General features: G+C 41.4%; 2 protein-coding genes across 8 annotated transcripts in view; one reads left to right on the forward strand and one right to left on the reverse strand.

The window, feature by feature from the left end:
• The window catches only part of PIGN (phosphatidylinositol glycan anchor biosynthesis class N), a 100,745-nt gene extending 86,336 nt beyond the window's left edge, over positions 1 to 14,409 (reverse strand). For 2 of the 4 annotated variants that reach the window (XM_039721942.1, XM_039721933.1), the window contains exon 1: positions 14,369 to 14,409. The gene's annotated coding sequence lies outside the window, so the exon portion shown is untranslated. The other 2 variants (XM_039721950.1, XM_039721956.1) reach the window with 2 other exon arrangements.
• Positions 14,410 to 14,733: 324 nt separating this feature from the next.
• The window catches only part of RELCH (RAB11 binding and LisH domain, coiled-coil and HEAT repeat containing), a 77,765-nt gene continuing 66,796 nt past the window's right edge, over positions 14,734 to 25,702 (forward strand). For all 4 annotated transcript variants that reach the window (XR_005628964.1, XM_039721709.1, XM_039721734.1 and 1 more), the window contains exon 1: positions 14,734 to 15,358. Coding sequence is in view for 3 of the 4 variants with exons in the window: in XM_039721709.1 (XP_039577643.1) it covers positions 14,878 to 15,358 (481 nt within the window). In the remaining variant the exon portion in view is untranslated. The remainder of the gene's footprint in view (positions 15,359 to 25,702) is intronic.

A 25,702-nucleotide genomic window follows, 5' to 3' on the forward strand; every position in this document is an offset into this window, starting at 1 on the left:
CCTGCTTCCAACAAGCTTTTTCCCCAGAAGTTCTGGTCAGACTCCCTGCATGATTAATTCAGACTTTTGAAAACTATTATGTCTCAGCAACTCATCTCTGGTGTTTAGGGGTTTGTTAGATGGCTTCAAAAAACCACTGAATCACAAAACCACAGTTTGTTTTGTGAGCTACATCTGTGACAGAAGACTCAGACATTGCAATGTTTCCATGAACATACTACCCTCTACTGGCTGCTGCTCAGGTGAATGCAAGCCAGACAGCCAAGCGAAAGGTGTCCTATTATAAACACCCATCCAACACTGCCTTTTTTTCTCCAAGTTTGCCATCAAATCTGGGCTCATTATACTCTGCCTAGAAACCAAAATCTTCTTTTAAAAGAACAAAGCTGCTGTGCTGAGCACAGAATTCTATTCCTCTTCTAAAACAAGTGGAAAAATCACAATAGCTGGAGAATTATGTTTCAAGAATTATTATATTCCCTTTTTGAGTGTTTTTTCCCTCCCTGTCATCCTCTGATGTCATATCAGAGATACAAATATGCTTAATAACAGGTACACTGGAAAATGTCCGTGTTTGCCAAGCGTGCTGTGGGCTTCATGCAATAAATGCTAAGTAAATATGTAATTATTTAAGTAAAGTAGGAAGTAAATATGAATATTGGCGGAGGTAAGTGCGGGACCTGAGCCTGAATAAGGCTCAGTTCTGATAAAGGACTCTTAGTGCTGTCCAAGCTGCTTAGTTATTTAAATATTAGCTAATTATCCACCTTAGCCAAACATCACCTCCATTCAACAATTAAGAAACAGATGCTCTTATCAGCCTGGAAGGTTCAGACTACCTATGTAAATACACACCTCTCTCTAAAAGAAACAGTTTGTTTAAGAATCTAGTTAGAGCTTCTTAATGACAATATATTTATTAAATTTATCTTGTTACTTTCAGAATTCCAGTAGCTGAACAGACACAGGCAGCCACCATATAGTAAATCTACCACTCTTACCCAATAAGGATAAAAGGTTTCACTACCACATAACCTTAACTCTGATCAAAACTCTGAAAGATGTTTTTTAAAACAAAAACTTAAAAGGCCAGGAAAACCAGAGGAAAAAAAAAAACCACACTGAAAGATATTTGAAAGATAATATACAATATTACTTACCAACCCAAAGAAAATTCAGATCTGTATGCAATTTAAACATAACTTCCAATTCTAGGAAAACCCAGAGGGAAAAAAAAAAACCACACCGAAAGAGATTTGAAAGATAATATACTTACCAACCCAAAGAAAATTCAGATCTGTATGCAATTTAAACATAACTTCCAATTCCACCCACTTCTCTTACTGAAACACACATGCAGCAACTCCAACTCTAATCTGAAACATTACTATAGCAATTTTGCATTTGAGATATTTGGAGAGAAAAGTAAATAAAAAAATGAGATAACAAAATAGTCAAACACTTAAATGTGACTACTACATGTCTCTTTGAAGTGAACAGAAACTTTTTGTTAAGCAGGAACTTACAAGCTTTTAAGTCTACAAGTGAGATTCCAAGAGATTTGGAATATCTGTAAATATCAGTTCATTTATTTTTTATTTTTAAGTATTCAGAGTTCCTGCATCAATTTAAATAAATGAAATCACAATCACAGAAATACCACTAATAGTCAAACACTTCAAAGAGACATGTAGTAGTCACATTTAAGTGAACAGAAACTTTTTGTTAAGCAGGAACTTACAAGCTTTTAAGTCTACAAGTGAGATTCCAAGAGATTTGGAATATCTGTAAATATCAGTTCATTTATTTTTTATTTTTAAGTATTCAGAGTTCCTGCATCAATTTAAATAAATGAAATCACAATCACAGAAATACCACTAAGTTCTGTGACAGCTAATTTTATTCAATCAGTTTTATTTTCCACAGGGCTTTTTCTTTTGATGCAGTTGTGCTTGATAATAGAATATGTACTACTCATGCCTTAAACTGATGAGACTGAACACCCCACTAAAGAAAGCTGTCACTTCTACTTGTTGCATGCTCCCAGTGCTACAATTCTATAGTTTAACATACTCTACGTCACTCTAATTAAAGGATTAGTAACCTAATCTGTTTTCTGCACTGGCTAATTCTCTTTGCTTTAAACTCTCCCCAGGCCTCAGTCTTTGCAAACAGAAAAGAAGAGTTCAATCAACACAATTCAAATGTAATGCTTAGACTATACTATCTATGGAATTAGTGAGAAAAGGAAAGAAGAAAAGGATACTTTCTTTTGCAACCACAGTTTGTTTACATTACACCAAACCATTTATCTGGGCCCAACATATCCTCCTGCTCAACACCACCACATGGTTTCCAGACAGGCAGCTCCCAAAGCACCTGCTCCTGCCACGTCCCTCCCTTCTGCCTCCACCTTGGCTTACATTGCTCCTTGAATGCAGGACTTGGTGTGTCATCACTGAGACACAACTTTGTGAAACAAATTCTGTCCTCAAGGTCACAAGTAGTTTCCCACAGGTACAGAGGCTTTGGAAAGCTCCTAATTGCACTCAGCTGAAAGCAAATTTCTCTACAGAGCCTGGTGCTCGACTATTCCAAAAGGTATGGAAACAATAAGAATAACAATTTCAATAACAATTTCTTCCTCATATGGAAAAAATAACCAGGATAAAAGGGAAAACTGGATTAAGCACTAGCTTATAAGAAAAAGCAAAAGGCACAGCCTGTTGAGAGAAGAAAAATAGAAATGTATTAAGCAAAAACACTTTTGAGGATGAGGAGCCATACCTAAGTATTTATGACTAGTGCCAAAACATCTCTCTCTCAGGTGCCTGGCCATCCAAAATGTGGATAAACAAACTGTCACTTGAAAATACATCTTGTATCTTTCTGTCAAGAAAACATGAGCCAAAGAGATCTCAATATTTTTGTGTCCTGTGATATTTTCTCAGACAATCCCCTTCCACAGTCCTTGTTTTCACAGGGCAAAACACAAGCTTTGCTCAAATTCTGACTGCATTACTCTGCTTTCTTCTGTTAGGTCATTGTCTGTCACACCAAGAGGAAAGACGCTCTGAGCCCTGCAGATAAGAGAAGCATGTTGCAACCTATTTGCCACATGTCATTTCTTACTGCCCACCCAAACACATCACTTGTTACAACAGAATCCTGGAATCCTAATCCAGTTCAGACAGCCAAATCACCTCCTCCATAGACTCAGTCCAACTAGTAAACTATATATCAGACTCTAATTTATATTCCTTTCTTTCTACATTTTCACCCTTCTGTCACCATCTCCTAAACTATACAGAGTCAATAATGATACTGGTCCAACCCCCAGTATGCCAGACCTTAAACTATTCCAATAAAATATTTTCGTTCAAACAATTTGGAGTCAAAAATCACAAAGCTGGTGTGGATTCTTAAACAAATATCCTTTTCAGATCCTTAACAGGAAAGTACTAAAGATCCACTAAGCTACTCACTGCCTGTTAAATGCAAGTTGTTCACACGGAGAAATTAGAATATGAGCAGTGCCAAGGTGATGCAGGGGGCTCCAGGAGACTTTAGAGCTTCTCACTTCTTTGGATGCTGTACAGGAGCAGAGAAGAGAGTGACAAGAGGCATGGGTGAGATCGATCTGAGAGACAGCATGGCAGAACCAGCAGACACCTTCCCTGAAGTCTAGGAGATTAAAGAAAGAAAAGCAGCAAGGACCTTCTGACTGCAATTAATTACTTTTCCAGAATAAAGCGATACATGCAGATTAGAGAAGGTTTTTTTGATGGTTCTCTCCCCTCACTCTGCATTCTCAGGGAGAAGGTTAAGCTCCCAGCTGGTGGCAAATGGGATGAAGAGAACCTTTCTTTCTTTGTATTCACACCTATCAGAACAATACCAAAAAATTGTGCTACTAGCCACAAGTTCCTCTCCAGCAGCCACATCAGTGCAAAGACTAAAACACCCAGTTTTAGTGATGTGATGGTGGCAAGGGAGCAAGACAGTTGCAATAAGCCACCCAAGCCCAACTCTTCTTCACATGAGCTTTTCCCTCTTTCAAGTTTCTCTCTTTTCAAATCTGTAATTTGTTGACAAGACTGGTTTTTTCCAAGCCTTCTTTTTGATGCCATAGAAGCCACATCCACAGCACCAGGCTGGATCAGGTCCCTCAACAATTAACAGGATGGCTGACATAATTAAATGCAGCACTCATTGTCCCCAAGTAATCTACATCTAAGTTGCATTGCCTCTGAAGTTGTAATCTCTCAGCATTATTTACAAAGCAAAGAAAACCATATTTGTACTGCAACACAATATAGTTCTTCATATGAAATGCAACAATTCCCTTTTATATTTTTCTTTCTCTGAATATGCAATAAAACATACACAAAATACTGCATGGAATATGCCACATTGGCAGGAATATTTTCTTAAGGACAAAGAAGTGTCAAAACAAGGAGCTCAAGGCACATTAGTAATTTCTTTTAGAGGGGCCATGCTTCACTAATACCATCAAGTCTGTTGATTAAAATGAAGAAAATCCATTGCAAATGCATTTTCAATCAGCATCAATGGCCTTATCTATTACAGAAAAAAGAAATAGAGAAGAATGTCTGCTGTGCTTCTGGCTAATATTTTTCAATTAAACAGTGTTGTGTATTTTGTAATTTAACTGTCTAAGTTGTGACTGTACAATTTGTCTACACATTAAAAAATGTTCCTTTTCTTAGGGCAGAGGAGCAAATGGAAGTTGGGTGGTCTGACAGTACTTTGTATGATATGCCAGCTCTAAAGGAGGTGCTAGCAGTCCCTACCCTATTCTTTCAGTAATTTAGATTTTTAAAGAGCTAATCAGGAAATGCACTCAAGTCATTCCTGCTGTCACAGCCCACACCTACTGACTGCACAAGGCTGTAATTTATACAAGAGATGTACCAGCCAATTCTGAGTAACTCTCATATCTTCACCCACTACATAAACATAGAAAACCCAAATCCTCACCTTGACTTCATCATGTATGAAGAGGAAAAATGATAAATTCCCTTTTCCTCTTTACCAAATTTTCTTTTTTTTTCCTCTATTGAAGTATAACATACTCTGTCAGACAATGAAACTGCAACTACAGTATTTCCACTTGCTCTGGCAGTGAAGTGGCTTTTGTAATTCAAACCATCTGTTTAAAATTATTTTATGTTCAACATCTTCACTGAGCATTTTAGAGATTATAATAACAAATGACAACTGCTTTAAATTTTAGATGTGGTTCAGTAATGCACATCCAAACCCAAGGCAAAGAGCTCAAAGAATACTTAATTTTCTTTTTAACATCACTTGATAATCAAAATTACTCTGCCTGCCTAGAAAAGCCTCTTTTGCCAGAATTTTTCAGGAAGAAATTTGACTATGGCCTGCAAAGCATCAATGAAACATCAAGTGTTCCAATACTTGAACACACGGCAAAGCAGTCAGCCCAGTGTCAGCCTATGCAATTTTCTCTGAATTACCCTTAAACATGGGAAACTGTATCCACAAGTTTCCCAGGAAAAAAAAGCCCATACCTGAGAACAACACTGACAAGGGGATAGCAGTGATAGAGAGAACAAGAGCACTTAATTAAGAAACAATTACTGCTTTGAGGCATGAAAGAGAAAGCAAGAGCACCACCCTTCTGTACCACTTGTTAGCCAAGTGGAGGCAAAACAAGGAGTAGAAATTTAGCACTACATTCACTCAGGATGCATGCAGCTAAAAATTCAGAATTCTGAAAAAACAAAACCCAACAAGAAACCCCGAGTGACCTTGCTGTGAATTATTTCACCGGGTAACAGCATTTGGAGGACCTATGCCTAGTCTCAGGAGGCATCTGCAAATCCTCTCGCATATTTCTTGATTTCTAAATCGTTCAGTAATGCTCTACCAGCAAGTCTTCTTCAAACATCACTATGATACTGTGTAATTTTTTTCATCTCAATATGGACTGTTTAATTCTTTTTTGTACCACCAAAAGTAGCAGATTCCCTCAGTTTTCTGCATCCTTGAATAAAACAAGAATGTTCTGTCACTGTTTTTTTCTTAACCTCCTTGGAGATTTTGTAGACAGATTCTTCATATTAAAAGTGTTATGGGACACTTTTGGGGAAAGAACATTAGCCTGACAGTGTCTAATAAAACACAGCCTACCAGTTTTCACAGGTCAGGATCAAGGGACAAGTGGCACTTAAGAGGAGACAAGCACATGGAGGCAGCTTGCCACAGCAGTCTCCTGTCCTACTGGAGCCCTCCCTCACAATCCAAGGCTGAAGGCCCCCTGGGGTATTTTTCTTGAATAAAACAAGAATGTTTTTCTGTCACTGTTTTTTTCTTAACCTCCTTGGAGATTTTGTAGACAGATTCTTCATATTAAAAGTGTTATGGGACACTTTTGGGGAAAGAACATTAGCCTGACAGTGTCTAATAAAACACAGCCTACCAGTTTTCACAGGTCAGGATCAAGGGACAAGTGGCACTTAAGAGGAGACAAGCACATGGAGGCAGCTTGCCACAGCAGCCTCCTGTCCTACTGGAGCCCTCCCTCACAATCCAAGGCTGAAGGCCCCCTGGGGTATTTTTAAAGCCGTTTGCAATAAAAATACACAATAAAGCAGAAGTACCAATACAAGCATGACAGATCTGCCCTTTAACAACAAAAGGAGCAAGGATCATATTTTAAACTCGTATAACAAATATTAATGTCAAACACACAGGGATGAGGATGAAAAAAAACCAACTTTCAGCTACACTCTTGCAAAACTAGTTTGCAAATGTATTATAGATACACACAGAGGAGGAAAAATACCCTTTAACAAAAAAACCCCGAAACAAACAGTGCTTTATGTATGTTCTAGAGAAGCTAGTATGAATAATGAAGGTTTTAAAAAGTTGGCAGAAGTTGTTTTGCTTCTACTAAGTCACATTTGCTTACCGAGAGCAGCCATTACAAATAAACAAGAATTATGTCACACAGCAACACGCACATCTGTTTGATCTTACACATAAGCCTCTGGATGCAAATTTACCAAAATCTTCAGTCTGAAGGAAAAAAATAGAGCCCACAACCTTCCAAGCATAGAGTAATACTTTCTTAAAAGGCAGTAAAATAATCAGTTTATAATTTCCCACCTTTTCAAAAGTTGGAGGTTTTTTGTTGTTGTTTTTGTTTGTTTGTTTTGGGGTTTTTTTAGAAAAATATTCAGAACTTTTTGGGTGAGAGTAATAGTAATACTTTCTTAAAAGGCAGTAAAATAATCAGTTTATAGTTTCCCACCTTTTCAAAAGTTGGAGGGTTTTTTGTTGGGTTTTTTTGTTTGGTTGGTTGGTTTTTTCTGATGTTTTGGTTTTTTTGGGGGTGTTTTTTTTTGTTTTTTTTGTTGTTGTTTGGTTTGGGTTTTTTTTTAGAAAAATATTCAGAACTTTTTGGGTTCAAAAGTACTATTTAGTTATGTTAGCAAGTTGACTAGAATGCGTAGCTGAATACTACTCAACTGGCTAGCATAATCTACACTTTCTACACCTTTCCCTGCCAAACTTGCATTCCGAACAAGGCTGACACGGACAAGGGCAAGTTCAGCTCCCCACTGAGAATAAAATCTCCTTAGAGGCCGGAGGTGACGCGGAGCAGGGGAGCGATCCCCGCGGGAGCGGCAGGGCCGGGGGCGCTGCCTTCCCTCCCTCCTTTCCCCCCGCCCGGCGCTCTCCAGGGTCCTGCACCGCGCCCGGCCCCAGAGCCCCGGCAAATCCCACCCCTCCAATTTGAAATGAATTGCGATAGTCAAGTTGTGAAGCGCAGGAAAATGATTAAAAGGATGGCTTACACCTCCTTTAAACGATCATCAAGTGATGACACAAGCATACACAGTGTTTGTGCGAGGATACTTTGAGGTCCAGTAGGAAATCTCTATGCAAAGAAATCACCTTCTCTTTTAACTCTTCCACAGCAGCCATACTTGCTCACAAAGGAAACATTTCCCTGAGCTCCCATAGGACTCAAAGTCACTGAACTTATCAATTAGTGCAGCCTGAAACACTGGCCTTGACTGTAGTACAAAGTTCTCTGTGCTCCCACACTGGCCTCGACTAATCAAGTAGTTAACATTCATTAGTATTTATGATACATCAACTTGCAAACACCCTCTGCTGAAGCCCTGTGAGCTTGTATTTGTTTTTATTACAAAGCCAAGCCACTTTTCATTTGTATAAGGCACCTTTATTTTTCAGCTGCTGACTCAGTCTAATAATTAATGGAGACAGAAAATTATTCCTGAAAACAATCAGTGTTCTGCCTCTTTGCAATATGGGGAACTGCTGCTTTAAAATGAAAACTCCCCAGCACTCAAACTCTTTCAGCAAATGAACAGCAATAGTCACTGTAGAGAAGAAAAAAGAGCTCAGAAGACAAACCAAAAACTGCTAGGGAGAAACCCACAAACCTGGAGAACACAGATGGGCAAGAACTCCCCAGTTCTCATACTTGAGGTGATCTGGGTATAAGTTTATCACTTGCACCCTCCCACCTATGGAAACTTGCTAGTAACTAAAGGCATATTTTCCAAAGCACCTGGGACCAGCAAGGCAAATATATTTTATCAGGTCTTTGATACAGAAACAGCTGTCATGGGAGTAGCAGTTAGCAGAACAAGAGGCTTTCGCAGTTACAAATACTCCAGGAAAACCAAGCCAGCACAGCTGCAGACAGCTGTCCTTTGAGGTGATCTGGGTATTATCAGCTAATCACTTGTACCGTGCCACCTATGGAAACTTGCTTGTAACTAAAAGCATATTTTCCAAAGCACCTGGGACCAGCAAGGCAAATATATTTTATCTGGTCTTTGATACAGAAACAGCTGTCATGGCAGTAGCAGTTAGCAGAACAAGAGGCTTTCGCAGTTACAAATACTCCAGGAAAACCAAGCCAGCACAGCTGCAGACAGCTGTCCTGTCCTCCTCTGCTCCTGCCCACTTATGCCCAAGCCAAACCTCTTCCTTGGGCTGGCACAGCCAGGTGTACAACTGGATAGTTAAGCATTCTAGAGAATGAATGGAATTGAAAATAACCTCAAGGGAAAAAAAAAAAAAAAAAACAAAAAAAAAAAAAAAACACAAAAAAAAATTGGATGTTTAAGCATTCTAGAGAATGAATTGAATTGAAAATAACGTCAAGGAAAAAAAAAAAAAACAAAAAAAAACCAAAACCAAGCAGCAGAAAGTATAATGATGACTTTGCTGTAGTTTAGTTCCCTGAATTCCCACCGCAAACCTCTGTGTTGGCAGAAGGACAGGATGCCATCTCCTCCTAACAAAAGGCCTAACTCAGCATGTTCAAAGCATGTCCTCAGACTACTTTGTTCTTTGAAGCTTGCATCCCACATCAGTTGTAGTCAGCAGGCCATACAAGGAAAAAATGCTGATTTTTTTGTTCAAAACTGTTCAAATACTAAATTGAAGAGGAATAACGTGAAGCAGACAGCAAAAGCACAGAGCATCTTCCCTTCCTCACCTGCACTGACCCTCACCACGGTGAGGCAGGGTGAGGCACCCATCCCAGAGCCTCTGCAATACCTTTCTGGGCAGCCTGCAGTCCACACAATGTGCTCCATCTTCCAGGCTATGGAGAACAAGGCCCAAGGAATTCAATACTCATCTGTTTGTAGTGTCAGAAAAGGTCACATCTTTGATTCACAGTTTATATTTCCTCACTCAAATATAACAGCAATTTTTCCTTACATATTCATTTCACAAAGCCATAAATATATCCATAATAAAGCCTGAACAAGTTTTCTAAAATACTCCTTAGGCTGTTAGTGTGTTTGATGTCTTTTTTTGATGGTAGGCTTCCAAATACCCACTGTTTACAGTAACACTTCAAAACAGCAGTTTTGGAGGCAGAAAAACATAGCAAAACTTGAATTCAAAGGGATTTTGGAGAGGTTGTTTTCTTTAATTCTTCACCTGATTTCATGGGTCACTATCACATTTTTGGTGACACTGAAAATACTTCCAAGTGCCCCTTCACACTGCTGTATACTTTACTTAAAATCCCAGTTTAAAAAAACCCTTATAAAGTAGGTTTCTCTGGGTAAAGCTACATCTGAATATAACACACAAGTAACCATTAACTACTGCTACAGGCTGTTCTCATTAAAAAACATTCCCTTGGAAGTGGAATGCAGCCAAACTTGAATTCAAAGGGATTTTGGGGAGGTTTTTTTCTTTAATTCAAGTCTTCACCTGATTTCATGGGTCACTATCACATTTTTGGTGACACTGAAAATATTTCCAAGTGCCCCTTCACACTGCTGTACTTAAAATCCCAGTTTAAAAAAACCCTTATAAAGTAGGTTTCTCTGGGTAAAGCTACATCTGAATATAACACACAAGTAACCATTAACTACTGCTACAGGCTGTTCTCATTAAAAAACATTCCCTTGGAAGTGGAATGGACAGATACAATTTCAGAGACATGGCAGAGGTCCTTAACCACAAGCTACCAACATTATGCATCTCAACATTTGCTTTATTTGACCCCTGCAAAAAATAAAAATATTTTAGAGCTCAGAGTTAACAAAGCACTAAAATTCATTTTTAAGGTCTAAAACCAAACATAAAAATCATTATTGCCTTCAAGTTTCTTTTGAAAGAGGCAAAAGTCAGCCTTCAATAAACACATATAGACACTGATTCTTTCAGGCAGCACTTTTAGAAGAAAACTTAAGCAAGAGTTGGTAGAACTCACAGATCAGCATTATTTTAAAGTATAAATCAGATTTGCTTCAGATAGTTCTCCATTATTTTGCTCCCTGTGCCCTAATTGGGATCCCAATCAGATTAAAAAAAGCTACCCTATTTCCTTATAGGACACACTAAAACACATTAATTAATATACTTCAAGTATTCAGCACAGAAAAAAAGTTCTAGTATGCACCTAATGGAATTAATTTCTTTGAATGTAATTAACCTCGTCTGTGGGAGCTGAAACAGAAACCCCCTTAAAGCTTGACTTAAACTGTGTGTTCACTGGCTGTGAGAATGGCTGATGCTGCACCAGAGTAGTGTAGAAAGAAAGAACAATTTACACACCTGTGACCCCACCAAACAACAGAGGGAACCTGAAACTGGTCATATGTTTCAGTTCATTAAACTCTCAGGCATTAGCTCAAGATTTAGCACTCCTACTAAAATCAACACAGTAAAAGCAAACATTTTTCTACTCATTTTTCATCTCAAGGACCATAAATTTAAAAATTCGTGAAACAAAACATGCATAGGCTGAAAAAAATTGTTTACACCACCGCCTCCAAAAAAAAAAAACCAACAACAAAACTCTTCAGATATTTTTTGCACAAGCCCATGTATTTTGGACTCTTAGCTTTCTGAGACGCATTTAGATACATTGTTCTTCAGACACAGAACTCAAATCCTTAAAAAGTTTGAAGGAGACAGCAACTCCACTAAGAGACAAAGCAGCTTGATGAACAATCTGCCTCTCTTAGAATGACTACTGAATAATTAACTTGCAGCTGTCTGCCTCAAGTAGACCTATATAATGCTCCATTTCCAGAACCCATGCAGCTTTTTCTGCCTCACACATCCTCTGAGGCACTACACTATCAGGTTTTCCTCTCTGGTTTCTAAGAACAATACCCCTCTGGCACATGAACTCTTTTAAGCATATTGTTATAAGCACATTTTTTCTACCTACACTCTTTATTCCTGGAATACACATTGCAGCAAAGATAATTTATGAGTGGCTGGGGAAAAGCTATTTTGGAGCAAAGTGACAGCTGTAAATATTTCATTTAATTTCACAAACCTCTTCCAAAGCACTGAAACAGTGGGACGCTTTTACATAGATTCTCGGCGTGGAAGGGTGAAAGAAGCGATTCCTTAGTGGCAGGGCAGAGGGAAGCGGGCAGAAATGAGTTTCTGCGGGGAAGGGCAGAGGCGGGCGCTGCCAGCCCTTGCCAAGCGCTGCAATCCCGCGGGCCGCCGGCAGAGGCCGCTGCAGGACCCGCCGGAGCCGCTCACTCCAACGCGCCCTGCACGCGCTCCCGCTCTCCAAAGGGGAAAGGAAAAAGCAGAAGGCTTCTTTAAAGGTTCTCAACTCCCCCGGAGCAGCAACGCTAAAATGTTTTTGTCCCTGTTTTTATTTAAATTTTTAAGCATTTTCAACGCGCTGCTATTTTGCTTTATGCTACAACCAGTTCATGCTCTGCTACTTAGGCTCTTTTTAGTGCATCAACAACATAAAACAATACAGCAGTAATAAAATCCAAAGTTTATTATAGGACAGAAAGCTAAACCGAGTATAAAATTTACAGAAAAGTTATGCAAATCCAAAACCAGAAAGCACCGTCTTTTCCAGCACAGCACCATGTGAATGGAAGCGTTTGGAGTGAGTTCTCCAGAGCGCTTTTAGATCTCCGTGTCACTGCCAAACATTCACATTATTCTATTACCAAGGGTTCAACCCCAATGTGCAGGTCCTAGTGGATCAGCTTTACACAGAGCTACCCTTGGTGGGAATGGAACATTTTCAAAGAAATGAAACAGAAACCAATGCTGGCCCTGGTCTGCATATTTCCAGTGAGCTGAACTTCCTTCAGTAGCACACACTACCTGCTGCTACATTCCAGCTTCAAGTTTTTTGCCAGGTAATACACAAAGTAACCAACTTGCATCATCTTTTAAAAAGTGGTAATTTCACACTTCCAGATGCACAACTTCATGGACTCATGGAATTGTTAGAAGATTGGAAAATACCTCAAAGGTCATTGACTCCAGCTGTTAACACAGCACTGCCAAGTCCACTGCTAAAACACATTTCCAAGTGCCACGTTCACATGTCTTTTGAATATTTCTAGGGATGGTGATCCCACCACTTCCCTGGGTAGCCTGTTCCAATGCCTGACTATTCTTTCAGTGAATAAATATTTATTAATATCCAATCTTATGCATATTAGGGAAAAAATCAATGGCAGAACTTGAAGTGATTTCCTTTCCTCCTATCACTTGTTACTTGGGAAAGAAGGCCAACCTCCACCTTGTTACAGCCTCCTTTCAGGTGGTTGTAGAGAACAGGAAGGTCCCCCCTAAACTTCCTTTCCTCCAGGCTAAATGACCCAGCTCCTGCAGTCATTCCTCATAAAACTTGTGCTCCAGACCCTTCCCCAGCTCCACTGCTCTTTTCTGGACAGGCTCCAGCCCCTCAATGTCCTTCTTGCTGTGAGGGACCCAGAGCTGGACACAGGATTCAGGGTGCAGTCCCACCAGTGCTGGGTACAGGGGACAATCCCTGCCCTGCTCCTGCTGGCCACACCAGTGCTGATACAGGCCAGGATGGCACTGGCCTTTCTGGCCACCTGAGCACATTCCTGGCTCTTCTTCAGGCAACTTCAGTCAGCACACCCAGGCCTCTTCTGCTGGGCCAGCTTCCAGACACTTTTCCCGCAGCCTGTAGCACTGCCAGATGCAACTTGTCCAGCAGATCCCTGGGCAGAGCCTTCTCACCCTCCAACCCCACAGGAACATCATTCTCCTCCCTGTTCCCTTTATCTGGCTCAGGGCTGTACACCACAAGGGTAACTGGCTTTGTTGTTAAAGAGCGAGGAAAACACGTTTTGTGCCACAGCCTTTTCCTCATCCTTCCTCACTGTTTCCCCTTGCATTCCACAAAAAGATAAACACTCTCCTTAGCTCTCCTTTTGCTGCTGATGTATCTGCAAATACATTTCTTGTCTCCACAGCAGTAGCCAGATTAAGTGCTAGATGGGTTTCAGCCCTTCTAATTCTCTCTCAGCATAACCTTACAAATTCGCTGTAGTCCCCCTGAGCTGCCTGACCCTTCTTCCAGAGGCCACCAACTACTATGCACCTGTGCTTGTGCCCTCCCTCATGGCGGCACACCTGATGCTGGGACGTGGCTCACACACCCACCGGGAACACGGAGCTACAGAACCACCTTGGCTGGAAAAGGCCTCTGAGACGATGCCAGCGAGTCCAGCCCAGGACCGAATCCATGGCGCCCAGCCCATGGCACCGAGCGCTGTGTCCATCTTTCCTTACACACCTCCAGGGCCAGTGGCTCCACCAGCTCCTTTGCCAGTCCAATGTCCATCTGCCCCGGGACCTCGCAGGGCGCTGCTTTCCCCGGGAAGCCCCACCCCGGCCCAGCCCACAGCCAAGCCGAGTCCCGCATCCCTCCCGCCCCAGCAGCGCCGTGAGCCTGCTCGGGCTGCGGGGCGAGCCAAGCCCTGCGGAAGCGGGGAGGCGCAGCCCGTGCCCACCCCGCTCCCCGGAGCCTCGGGACCGGCCGCCCCTTCCCGCCAGGACTCACTCCTCTTCCCCGCCGCCATCCACTTCCGCATCCGCTTCCGCTTCCGCCCCGCTCCGCCCCGCCCAACGCGCGTGCATGGCGAGGCCCCGCCCCTCCCCGCGACCGCGCCCTGCTCCCCGCAGCGGGCGCGCCCAAAGCCCCGCCCCCTGAGCGTGGCCCCGTCCCTCCGCTTCTCTCCCGCCCCCCGGGCCCCGCCCTGCCCGGAGGGGGCGAGGCCGCGTGCCGGGGCGCCGCTCGCGGTTGGCCGCGGGAACTCTCGCGCGAGCGGGGATCCGGAAGCGGCGGCAGGGCGGGTGGGAGGCCGCCGGGGAGGCGGCGGCGGGGGCGTCGCTGTGGCCGCAGGTGGCGGCAGCAGCAGCATCATTGTCAACATCATCGGCACCATCGCAGGGGCCTGGCAGCAGCTCGGCCCCGGCCCCGCCAGGAGGGCTGTCTGCGGCGGCGGCGTCTCCGCGCAGGCTTTGCCGCGGTAGCGCCCCGGCAGCGGTCGCGCCGCGCCGGGCTGTAAGATGGCGGCGGCGGCGGCCGGCGGGGGCGGCAGCGTGAACCCCTTCCTCAGCGACTCGGAGGAGGACGAGCCCGAGGAGCCGCGGCCCGGCGGCGGCAGCAGCAGCAGCACCGAGCCGGGCGGGCCGGCGTTCCCGCAGCAGCCGCCGGAGCCGGCGGCGGGGAGCCCCGAGGAGCTGCCGGGTCTGCGAGCGGCGGCGCCGGGCGATGCCGCCGCGGGGGCCGGGGAGCTGCCGCGGGTGCCGATGGACGCGATAGCGGCGCAGCTGCTGCGGGACCAGTTCCTGCTGACGGCGCTGGAGCTGCACACGGAGCTGCTGGAGAGCGGCCGGGAGCTGCCCCGGCTCCGCGATTTCTTCTCCAACCCGGGCAACTTCGAGCGGCAGAGCGGCACGCCGCCCGCCGGCGGGGCTCTGGGCAGCCTGGGCAGCAGCAGCGGGCTCGGGGGAGCCGGCGGCAGGGAGCCCGGGGCCGGGCAGCTCAGTAAGTGACCCTGGCTCGGGGCCCGGGGGGCTCCGGGAGGCGGCGACAGCCGCGGGTGGGAGCTCGGGGCTGGGCGGGGATGGCTCTCGGTGCCGCTGGGCGGCCGGGAAAGGCCTTTGGCATCGCTCCTTCCGTCATTCCTTGCTCTCTCTAACCTGCTTAGAGGGGGCTGAGGAGCTGCGCTGCCAGATCCGGTGTCACCCTGGTGCCACAGGCCTATTTTCACCGGGCTTCGGTATCCCCGTGAACGTCGCGGGTGTTTGCCGCATGTGGGAGAAATGATTTCCAGCAGCGTCTTTAGTGCTCTCTGCCAAGAGATAAGGCGTACGGTGCTAGGAGAAAGGATGGGGTGTTAAGCCGTGAGTGCCGCATGTAAAGTCTAAAAACCGCCAGAAATGGGGTTTTTAGGAGGAGCCAGGGCGTTATTTCTACTGGTGCACCTAAAGATAGGTCTGAGTTTCACAGCTCTTGCACAACTAATACAATGCTTCCTATAATTAACACTGCCCTGTTTACCAAGTGTCTGTAATCTTTGGCTAGCCGAGGAAATGGGGAACAGTAAATATACTGAGTTGGTAAAAGTTTGGGGAGCAAAGGGAGTGCAGGTGTTTGGGCAGTTGTCAACAGCTGGCCCTAACAGCTTTTGTGTTTTAAAAGTAGCGCACATGGCTTAGAATAAAATCACTTCTGTGTCTTGTCAGTGTTGCTGTCAAGACGCGCAGGGTTCTGCAAAGGAGGTAGCCTGTGGAAGTGGCTTTGGGAAAGAGAAATTAACTGGCCACCTGACTTTTGAGACTTAATGAACTCGTGGGAAGGTATTGGAAGGAATCATGGGTAGCAGACAGGTGAAAGACATAATTATGTGTTTACCAAGATACCTAAAGGTATTTTGTGAATACTCCTGTATTTTCATTTCTTTTAAGAGTTTCTGATGTCACAAAGACATGAAGTTACACTTTAAATTTGGAAATAACTAGTAACATCTGGATGGCTGGGATAATAGAGACATCTAAACTTCAACTTAGTGCATTTCAAGATCTTTTAAAAAAATGTATGGCTTCTTTTAAAATTCCTGCTGTATTTTTATGTTCTGCTTGTCTTGCAGAGAATAATTTGTGAATAATTAGAATTTCATACTTCTGTTTGTCCAACTGAGAGCTTCAATGTGGTATTCTTCATTATATGATTAGTGAATGTTGGAAAAACTTGTGCTTCAGGGCTTTGAACTGATAAAAATTTCTGTTTCATCTCCAGGCTGCTTCCGTGGGGATTCCAGTCAATTAATCTGATTGATTAAATATTCTCTTTTCTTTGTTAACATAGTACGTTGTTTCCAGTTATTGATACTGCCCATACTCCAGAATTAGAAAAATAGCAGCCTGTGTAGCTGTGTTGTTATGCATGGGAAAAAAAAAAGACCTCTTGCAGTCTTAGAGCAATGTGCACTTATGTAAGAACATTTTAATTATTATTTTGCTGACTTACTAATTGATAGATATCTGTGGGATGTCCCTATTCAAAAAAGGAGGGAGGAGGCCATAGCAGTGAGGAGAGAAAGAAGGGGGACTAGCACTTAGTTTGGACAAGTTTAATAATACTGAAGTGCTGAAATTAAATATCATGCTAGACCTTATGCTAAAGGTGTGTCTTGAAATATGATATCTACAGTAGGTTAGAGAGTGCATTTCAAAGAATTTTTTTTTTTGTTTCAACAGTGATTAAAAAGGCACTTCACATTAAGTGACATTGAAAGGTGACAGATGCAGAACAATGAAAAAATATTTTTATATAGCTCAAGTAGTTTTTTTAACTTAGTACCATCAGACTTCCTTGCAGCCTGGAGTCTAGCATTGAGCTAGCAATTGTGACAGCGCTGTTCAGACTGATTCTGACTGAACAAGAGCTGATGGGCTCATGCCTCCATAGTTATGTCATTTTCCAAATACTAAAAAGTAGATTGCGGAAGGCTGTGATGGGCTGAAAATCATGGTCTTTGGAAGAGTTCCCTTGCTCTTTTTCTAAGCATCTGGTATTACTTGATTTAGGTAAGTGGCCTATAGTTCAGATTCAAGAATAAGTCTGAACAGTTTCCTAAGTTAGTCAAAATGTCCAGTTTTGTTGAGAGATCCAGTCTGTTGTACCTGTCTTTATAAGAGTTGTGCATGTACCTTCTCTTGCTTTAACATGCCCAACATTATTTAAGAATGAACTACTAGTTTTCTTAATATAAACTATTGATGTAGAAAGTAGTGCAGGTTGGCATGATTGCCATTTCAAGGTCATGTGAATTTTACGCTTCAGTGAAATAAAATTAATAACATCATTTAAAAAATTATTTCTATTGATTTCTGAAGTCAGAATTTGTTCTCAGTGCTTTGTATCTGCTCCTCCCAACCCCCAAGTGAGATTAATTTATCTGGCTTTATTCTGAGGTTTTTCATAATTGGAGTGGCTGCAGAAAAAGTATGACTGGCAATTCTTACTGAATGTGAAGTATGTTTGGAATGCTGCCTGAGGATTTCCACTGAGCAATAGAAAGCTTTTGTACTTTACGTGCTGTACAGAATGGGAGAATTTCAGTACAAGTGTTCGTTGCCTAAAAGGACTCTGAGAAGTGCCAGTCTAAACTCTGAGTGCATACTGGAATTTATTTTGGTGTGGTTTTATTTCTTCTCTTTGTCTTCAAAGACTGTTACAAAAAGATTTTGCTGAAGTGTCACTGGATTTAAACAACCAGCATCATGTGGTCATTGAGTGACTTAGAAGCTGTTTTGTCTTTGAACCATGCTTCAGAGCTCTTGGTTGCAACAGCAAATGACAGTCAGATGACTGGGATTTCTTAGCTCTTTGCAAAAACACCCTTCCTTTTTCCAGCAGCAGCAACATCACATCTACAAACTGAGATTAAGATATATTGTAATGAAAAATGTGGAAATGTTTCTTCTGTCTAGAAACTTTGCTTTTCTAATTTGGAGCAAATTTCACACTGTGAAGGAGGTAACACTATTAATTTAGATCCCCAGCACTGTGTACAGTAATCCTTCATGTCTCAGCTGGGTGTTCCCAGACATCTGAGAGCTTCTTCCATTGGTTTCAATAGCAGTAGTTTCATATGTGCTAGAGCCTTGGATACCACTTTTCTAACGCTACTCATGTGAGCAATGTGGTTTGGAAGTCCCTCGTTCTTACTGTATTCCAGATCTTTTAGAAGGCTTTTGTCAGCACCTACACATTAAATATAAATTTCTGTCCCTGTTATTTTTGCATAAGAAGATACAGTACAAGTTGAGGCTCTCAAAATTTAGAAATAAAACAGTGGCTCTAATGTCTCATCTGTGTTCCTGGACCACAAATGTTTATTTGTTTATTATAGGCATGACCATAATTCAATCTTGTGCATATAGGGGGAAGAAAACTTCTTTTTAATGTCATTGATATGATGCCCTTTGGTTGCTATGTTTGATGAGTGCCCTTTCCTGAAGGAATACAGCTTATACTGGTAGGACTAGTGTTAGTCTTAAAATTTGCCATTTATTTTTTTCTTTATTGCTACAAAAGTGCAACATTCCCAAAACTTGAAATAGCTTTAATGAAAATCATAAGGGGTTTGAGCACTTATGTTACATTTGTGGTTTTCAGGAGAATTTTTTTCTAGTTACTGCCATAATAAAATTGTTTATAGCTTTCCGGGGATTTGATTCCAGTTATATTAAACTAATCCATGAGTACAAAATATAAAGTATTGCTGCTTCATCGTAAGCTCCAGGCTTTGTTTATGATTTGGGGTGTTTGATTTTCCTTTGGGGTTTGTTTTGGGGGGGTGTTGTGGTATATTGTAATGCATTGCTCCTTTTGCTTGTAGCCTTTGATATTCAGATGGATCCTACTGGAAAAAGTGAAGTGGGAGAAGTATACAGATTCTGTCTCTGAGAGAGGGGGGTGTCTTGGTAACTGCTCTTCTCAAGCCTGAATCGCAAACCTTGTAATTTTGTGTGGAGCTTTGCCATATTTCAGCTGAATTTTGTTCTGGATGAGAATAGAGCGGAACAGGGCTACTTCCAAACAGTTCATTCTATCTCAGTTTAAATACCAGTCTAAGTAAAACTGGAAATTGAGAAGACAGCAAATAATTTTTGTTCTAATGACTACTTCTTAGGTGTTTTGGTGTTGTCAGCTCAATTCTTTGGCTTATTACTTTATGAAAGCAAACAAAAATACCTAGTCCTGTTGGCTGGATCTGCAGATAACGGGAGGTAGACTGGCATCTTGTGAGTAAGAGTGGTTTTACTACCTGATTTTGTAATACGTGCTCCCCTGAGAAAGGATGGGATGGAAAGGTGCAGATAAATAGGTAATCAAAGCTGCTGGTAATGAACAGATGAGAAAGGCTGATGGTTGTCACTTTCAATGAAACACAGAAAACATCTGAAAGAGTTGAGGTTTGTACGTAATGCTGAAAGAAAAGAAAGCAGAGTTCAAACCTGCTTTGAAGGTTTCAAACCTGGCAGAAAAGAGCGATGCCTGGAGGAAACCTGAGAGGCTTGATAGTGCTCTGATGTTGGCTTTACTGATAGAGGAGCCAAGTGAACTTTTCCTGTTGTGACTGCTTTAAACCCACTCCATTTTACTGACACTGGTGTTTCTGACAGGTTTTCAGAAACATGCACTTCATAGCTTACAAGCTGCTTATGTTAAGGCTTTTGCAGCTGTTGGACTTGTCAAATGACTAAAACTGTGTGTTTAGTTTTTGGACTGGAAACTGTCCCTGATAGATGAGTCTAAGCTTTGGCTGATATCTGTGTTGGGCTGATTTGGGATGTAATGGTAGATTGTCCATAATTGTCAAGCTTATCATGCTACCTTATCCTGTTACTTCTTTGTGTAGTTACATACTTATGGGGACTAACCTGTCTCCTGAACAAAGGAACACAGAGTAGAAGCCTGTATTATTAGGCAGGTAAAAAGCAAATTATCCACTGAGTAGTGAGTGACTGTGATGACTACATTGTATTTTCCCCTGTCATAACTTAGTGCATGTTGTGGTCCTTTTAGGATCCTCAGAGCTCTGAGATGGGGAATTTAATTGGTTTTGTCTGGCTTCTGTTCTATTCCTGTGCTAGAGTTCCTGTTACTTTTTGATGTTGGGGCAAGCAGAAGTGAACCTCTCTATACAGGCACTGTAGCTGGTTCAGTTCTGTGTGTGTTTAACCATCTGGTTGCTGAAAGCTTCAGCAAAACAAGCCGGATTTGTGCTGAAGCAGCACACCATCCTTCTGATGGTTTTGCTGTTAGGGAAAGAAGGGATTGGTTTTTGGGTAGGTGGAAAGAAGGAAATTAGAATGTTGAGCTAGAGCTTTGCATTTCAGAACCAACCATTGACAACTTTTCTAAGTTCTCCCATATGTAATTTCAATTCTGTATAAGTTATATCAAATTTCCTGTAGCTTTTTTTCCCTCTGAGAATTATCTTTTTCTGAACTGAAAATCTGAGTCATAAACTCTGTCCAGCTGAGAGAATGCTTGCTGAAAATTTTGCACGAGTTTCATTCCTGGTAAAAAAATTTGTCTAGTATTTGAAAGCAAGTTATTATCAAGTAGATATTGATATCAGCTATGTTGGAAGCTGATCTGTGTGCAGTCTGTCTCTGTTAATTGAAAATTTGTAAATACTGGACTTCTGTGTTCTTTAAACACAGAATTAATGAAAATACAGGAAAAAATCTTTTTCAGGATGTTCTTACACTTCCCAACTAAACTGAGATTTTTTACAAAGTCCAAGTTAGGTAACTTATATCTGTGTAGCTCTCTAAAATATAGTGTGAAGAGTCTTTTTCTTTTAAATGAGAAGATAATCTTGAAACCTTATACTGCTGGGTTCAAACTGACAACTCTTTGTCTTCAAGGTATTACTTGTATTTGGATTTCTAGGGTATTGTAAAGTTGCAGTTTTGAGAAACTGAATTGAAATCTCTTCTAGCACAGGTTAAAACATTGAGTAATTCAGTGAAGTTTGTAGGCCTTATATATTTATTTATGATGTGAATGCCTGAGACATGCCACTAAGTATATTGATTGTGTTGGACAAGTAGTTAAAAAAACTGTAATTTTTTTTTTAAGACCAAGTTGAAAAAGCTTTTGAGAAATAGTGAGCTCTTTCTTCCAGTGCACTGTAGGGTAGAGGCAATTTTCTTCCTCCCTTCCTGCAATATAACTCTGCATGATAGTGATGCAGCTGATTACTTTGTTGTTGAATTGAAGGAAATACTATTACGTAAAAAGTCACAGAACAAGAATTTTGTATTTATATAACAAGTACTTTTTCATCTTGTTTGATGTTAGAGGAGAAAGCAAGCTATGAGCTGTTTTGTCATTTGAAAAAAAATGTTTGGAGTAAGAGAAATCATGGCAAGAATAATCACAGCATGGCTGAGGTGGGAAGGGACCTCTGGTGATCATCTGGTCCAACCTCCTGCTCAAGCAGAACTACTGTCACCTACAGCTGGTTTCCCAGGATCATGACCAGATGGCCTTTTAAGTATCTCCATGTACCTCTTTTAAGTATCTCTCACCTCTCTGGGTAATCTGTGCCAGTGCTCAGTCACCCTTACAGCTGAAGTGTTTCCTGACGTTCCAAAGGAACCTCCTGAGTTTCAGTTTGTGCCCACTGTCTGTGGTCTGCCACAGGTCACCACTGAGAAGAGCCTGGCTCTGTCCTCTTTGTGCTCTCCCTTTAATTATTTATACACATCATGAGACTCTTGAGCCTTCCCTCCACACTGAACAGCTTCATCTCTCTCAGCATTTTAGGAGAATTGCTTTGTCTCCAGTTGCTAGTTGTTGGGTTTTTTTTTTACATTCTCTAGGAACTATATGGATACAAGTTTTAACTAGAAAATTTACTACTCTCCTAAGATAAATGTAGAAAGTGGGCAAATGAGAACTTATTGAAATTTATCTCAACTAAGTTGAGATGATTTTGCTTGATGTTAGCCTTTAACAGAAAGCTGGGTTACTGCGACAAATGGAAAACTCCTTGTGGTGCAAGTTAATGGATGCATTTTGGACAATGCAGTCCCGCAGCATCAAGCATGTGGAGTTAATTTGATGCTGATGAAGCTTTCTGATTTCTGCTAAAGCCAGGTGGGGTAATGAGCTGGAAGGAGTACCTCCGTGCTATGCTTTGCCTTTAGCTGTTCTCTTTTGGGAAGGTCTGCTTGCTCAAGAGCACTGCAGCTCGAGCTACTCCTTGCTCATCTGTAGGGAGTCAGGCTGGGTTTGATGCTTTTCCTAAGGTTGCACTCCTCTGGACCTCAGTGTTCACTGCAGAAGCATCCAAATGCTTTGTGCAGGGCTGGCTTAAATCTTTCAGACTCAACTAAATTTCAGACTCTATTGAGAATGTGCAATAAGCCTCTCTCCAAAAGCAGGAGAGAGCTGGTTTTGGTGTGGCTCTCCAGGAGCTCAGCCCAGGTGCATCTGTATCATAACCCAGTTCTGTGAGCATGTTATTTCTGTGCTAGGGTCCACAATCTTACCTATTTTCTACTTGTAATTTCATCTTTCTGATGAGCTTCTGCAGTGTGCCTGTCATGGGAGTAAGAGTAATACTTATTTTATTTCAATGTGTCTGCAAAATATTTGTTTTATGTATCTGGTGGTTGGGGTTTTTTTGTTGTGGTTGGCTGGTTGGTGGGATTTTGTTGGTTTGCTTGGGGTTTTTTTCTTTTCTTGGCCAGCAAGCATAGGTTAGTTTACTCTAACCAGCTGTAGGGGTTTACCCTCCTATGCTTCCTATGAATTTTTATAACTTGCTATAAATATGAAGTAGGAAAGTGTATTAATCATTGGTTTTCAGTCTGGTTTGGATTGCCCATCATGGACTAGTACTGAATGTCTGTTCGTGGTAATTGGTAAGTAGATTGTTCTGACAGCTTGGAAGTTAATTTTATTCTAGTAGCTTTACTTAACTAAGGTTTCACTTGACAAGGGTCTGAAGTCTTCTTTTCAGAACATACGAATTTGGAAAATTCTGCAGGTCTCATTGATTAAGAACATCTGGGAGAGAGCAAAAGAGGCACTTGAGTTGCAAAGCAAGGTTGGTAGGTCAGGTGCTTACAGTTTAGTGCCTGATGCAGTGTATTAATTTAAGGCTTTTTGTTCCATCTCCGAGTTACCATAGCAATGTGGAATGTGTTGATCTGGTGAAATTTACTCTACAAGTTCAAGTTGGTTTAAAAAATTGTTGTGTAAGTTTGTTTCTACTGTAAAGGTTGAATGCTAGATCACATGTCTGCTGCAATGGATCAAGTTTGCTTTGCTGAAAGATCCAGCATCATTAAGCTTGGAACAAGTTGAAACATAACGGAAATCTTAAATGCAGCAGACTTTTAAAACTTTTCAAAGTAATACTGCTCCAGAGATGTCTTATGAAATATGGTATGGTTAAAATAAATTTGCAGGTTTTTTTAGGGGGAAATAAATAGTTTAATTCATTTATTTATATGTATTGCACAACATATCTATTTCAATTGCTATATAAGGTAGTCACAAATACAAACTGTGAATTGATTATCACTTATTAAATAGTTAATGATGCCTGATTGTTTAATTTAATGTAGAAAGGACTTCATTAAAACTCTTTGGGTTTTCACATTATCCCACATCTTCTATCACGCTTGCTCGCTCTCTCTCACAATTTGGTTTATTTACTTATGCGTGTGTGTGGGTCAGTACTAATATGGGGCTTAAGCATGTACAAAGTGGTGCAAGAGGAAATATATTCTTTTTTCCAATTAACTTGTTAATTCCCTGTTTCCTTGGCTTCTGGTATTTTGTGCCTGTAATATTATGCAGGGTAGCTGAAAATACAAGTTTATTCAAGGACATACTTTTTCAGACCAGTAGCTCTAGAAAAGAGCAGGCCATCTGCTGCATGATCTACTGGCTAGTTTACTCTAGGTCTGGAATATTTAAGGTAGGTAAAATACCTCACTTGCAGACTTCTTTACTGCCAGCAGAAATAGACCTAAAATGTGTATTTATACATCTGCATTCCCTTAGGTCTGAAGTTCAATAGTTCTTTTATTGTATTTGTAGCACAGAGAAAAAAGGGAAAAAGTGTCAGACCTGAGTAATTTTCATAGAAGCTTCTCAGTTGGGATCTGTTAATCAGCATACATGCTAGTTTGCCTGTATCTTTGCATTTAAAAATTAGGTTGGGTGCCCTAAAAGTAAAGATCAGCTATACCCTATAAAATATGGGTACTGTTGTTCTTTGCAGGTGTCTATGAAATTTTTTTCCAACCTTTGATTTGCAAACCTTTAAGTTTTAGCTTTGATCTCTTCATTACATAATTTGCTTTTAGATGGAGAAGTTCCTCCATGCAAGAAGGGGTTTATGTGTATATTGGAGGAGGGACAGCTTAACTCACAGGAATAGCACAGCTCATCAGGAAAAACTTGTATGTTTTCTGAAGTTACATGGAAATATATATGGTTCTTTTAAAGCTTGTCTTAGTAATAATCCGTGGTTTGTTGGTCAAAAAACATTGCAGTAGGGGGCTTTTATGGCTTCTTACTTCTCAGAGATCTGAAAGAGTATCTCAGAGTAAGTTGGGTTTTTTCCATATGCAACTGTAATTGCATGCTTTTCTGACATTTATGATCCCCAACAACTTTCTTTGCATGATCGTTCATAATTTTTGGCATCTAATTTGCTTCTGTGTGTTAAGTGTAGTTAGCAATTCCCTATTTTAATAATTTTGTTCTGCAAAACAGATTTTCAGTGCCCAGTTCAAGAATGCAGTGCAACTTATTGTTGCAGAGAGTTGTATTCTGGAGTTGTATTGGGTTTTTTCTTGCCTAGAAGTAGCTATCAGGATGGTGATGCTAAGGAATAATTTTTGATAGCCTCAGTCATCCACTTATGTAACTTTCAACGTCTGGTTTTATTCAGGATAAGCTAGAAGGCATTAACCTGAGATGGCTTCTAAGTAGGGTTGTACCTGACACTGAACTGGCAGGCCTTGTTTAATGTTTGTCCCTAGTGAAATCCTATTTAGTGAAAATTTAATTTAGTTTAAAGTGTATTGTTATCAAATAAAATTACTACTGGTAGATTAAGTTGCTTGTAGAATAATTCGAACACTAATGTTAAAACGCTTTAACTTTGTCTAAAGTAAAAGAAAAAAAGAAGACTGCATGAAATAAAAATTCTGTACTTCTGGAAGCAGAGCTGTGCATGGATGGATATTCAGAGTTCTTGACATAAATCTTCGTAGTATCCAATAGCGTGAACGATGTTCTTAACAGTTTTTTGCAAGCCTTTGGTATGTTGTGTGTTCC

This window comes from Passer montanus, unplaced genomic scaffold (genome assembly GCF_014805655.1).
Source record: "Passer montanus isolate IOZ18808 unplaced genomic scaffold, ASM1480565v1 scaffold107, whole genome shotgun sequence".
Lineage (NCBI taxonomy): Eukaryota > Metazoa > Chordata > Aves > Passeriformes > Passeridae > Passer > Passer montanus.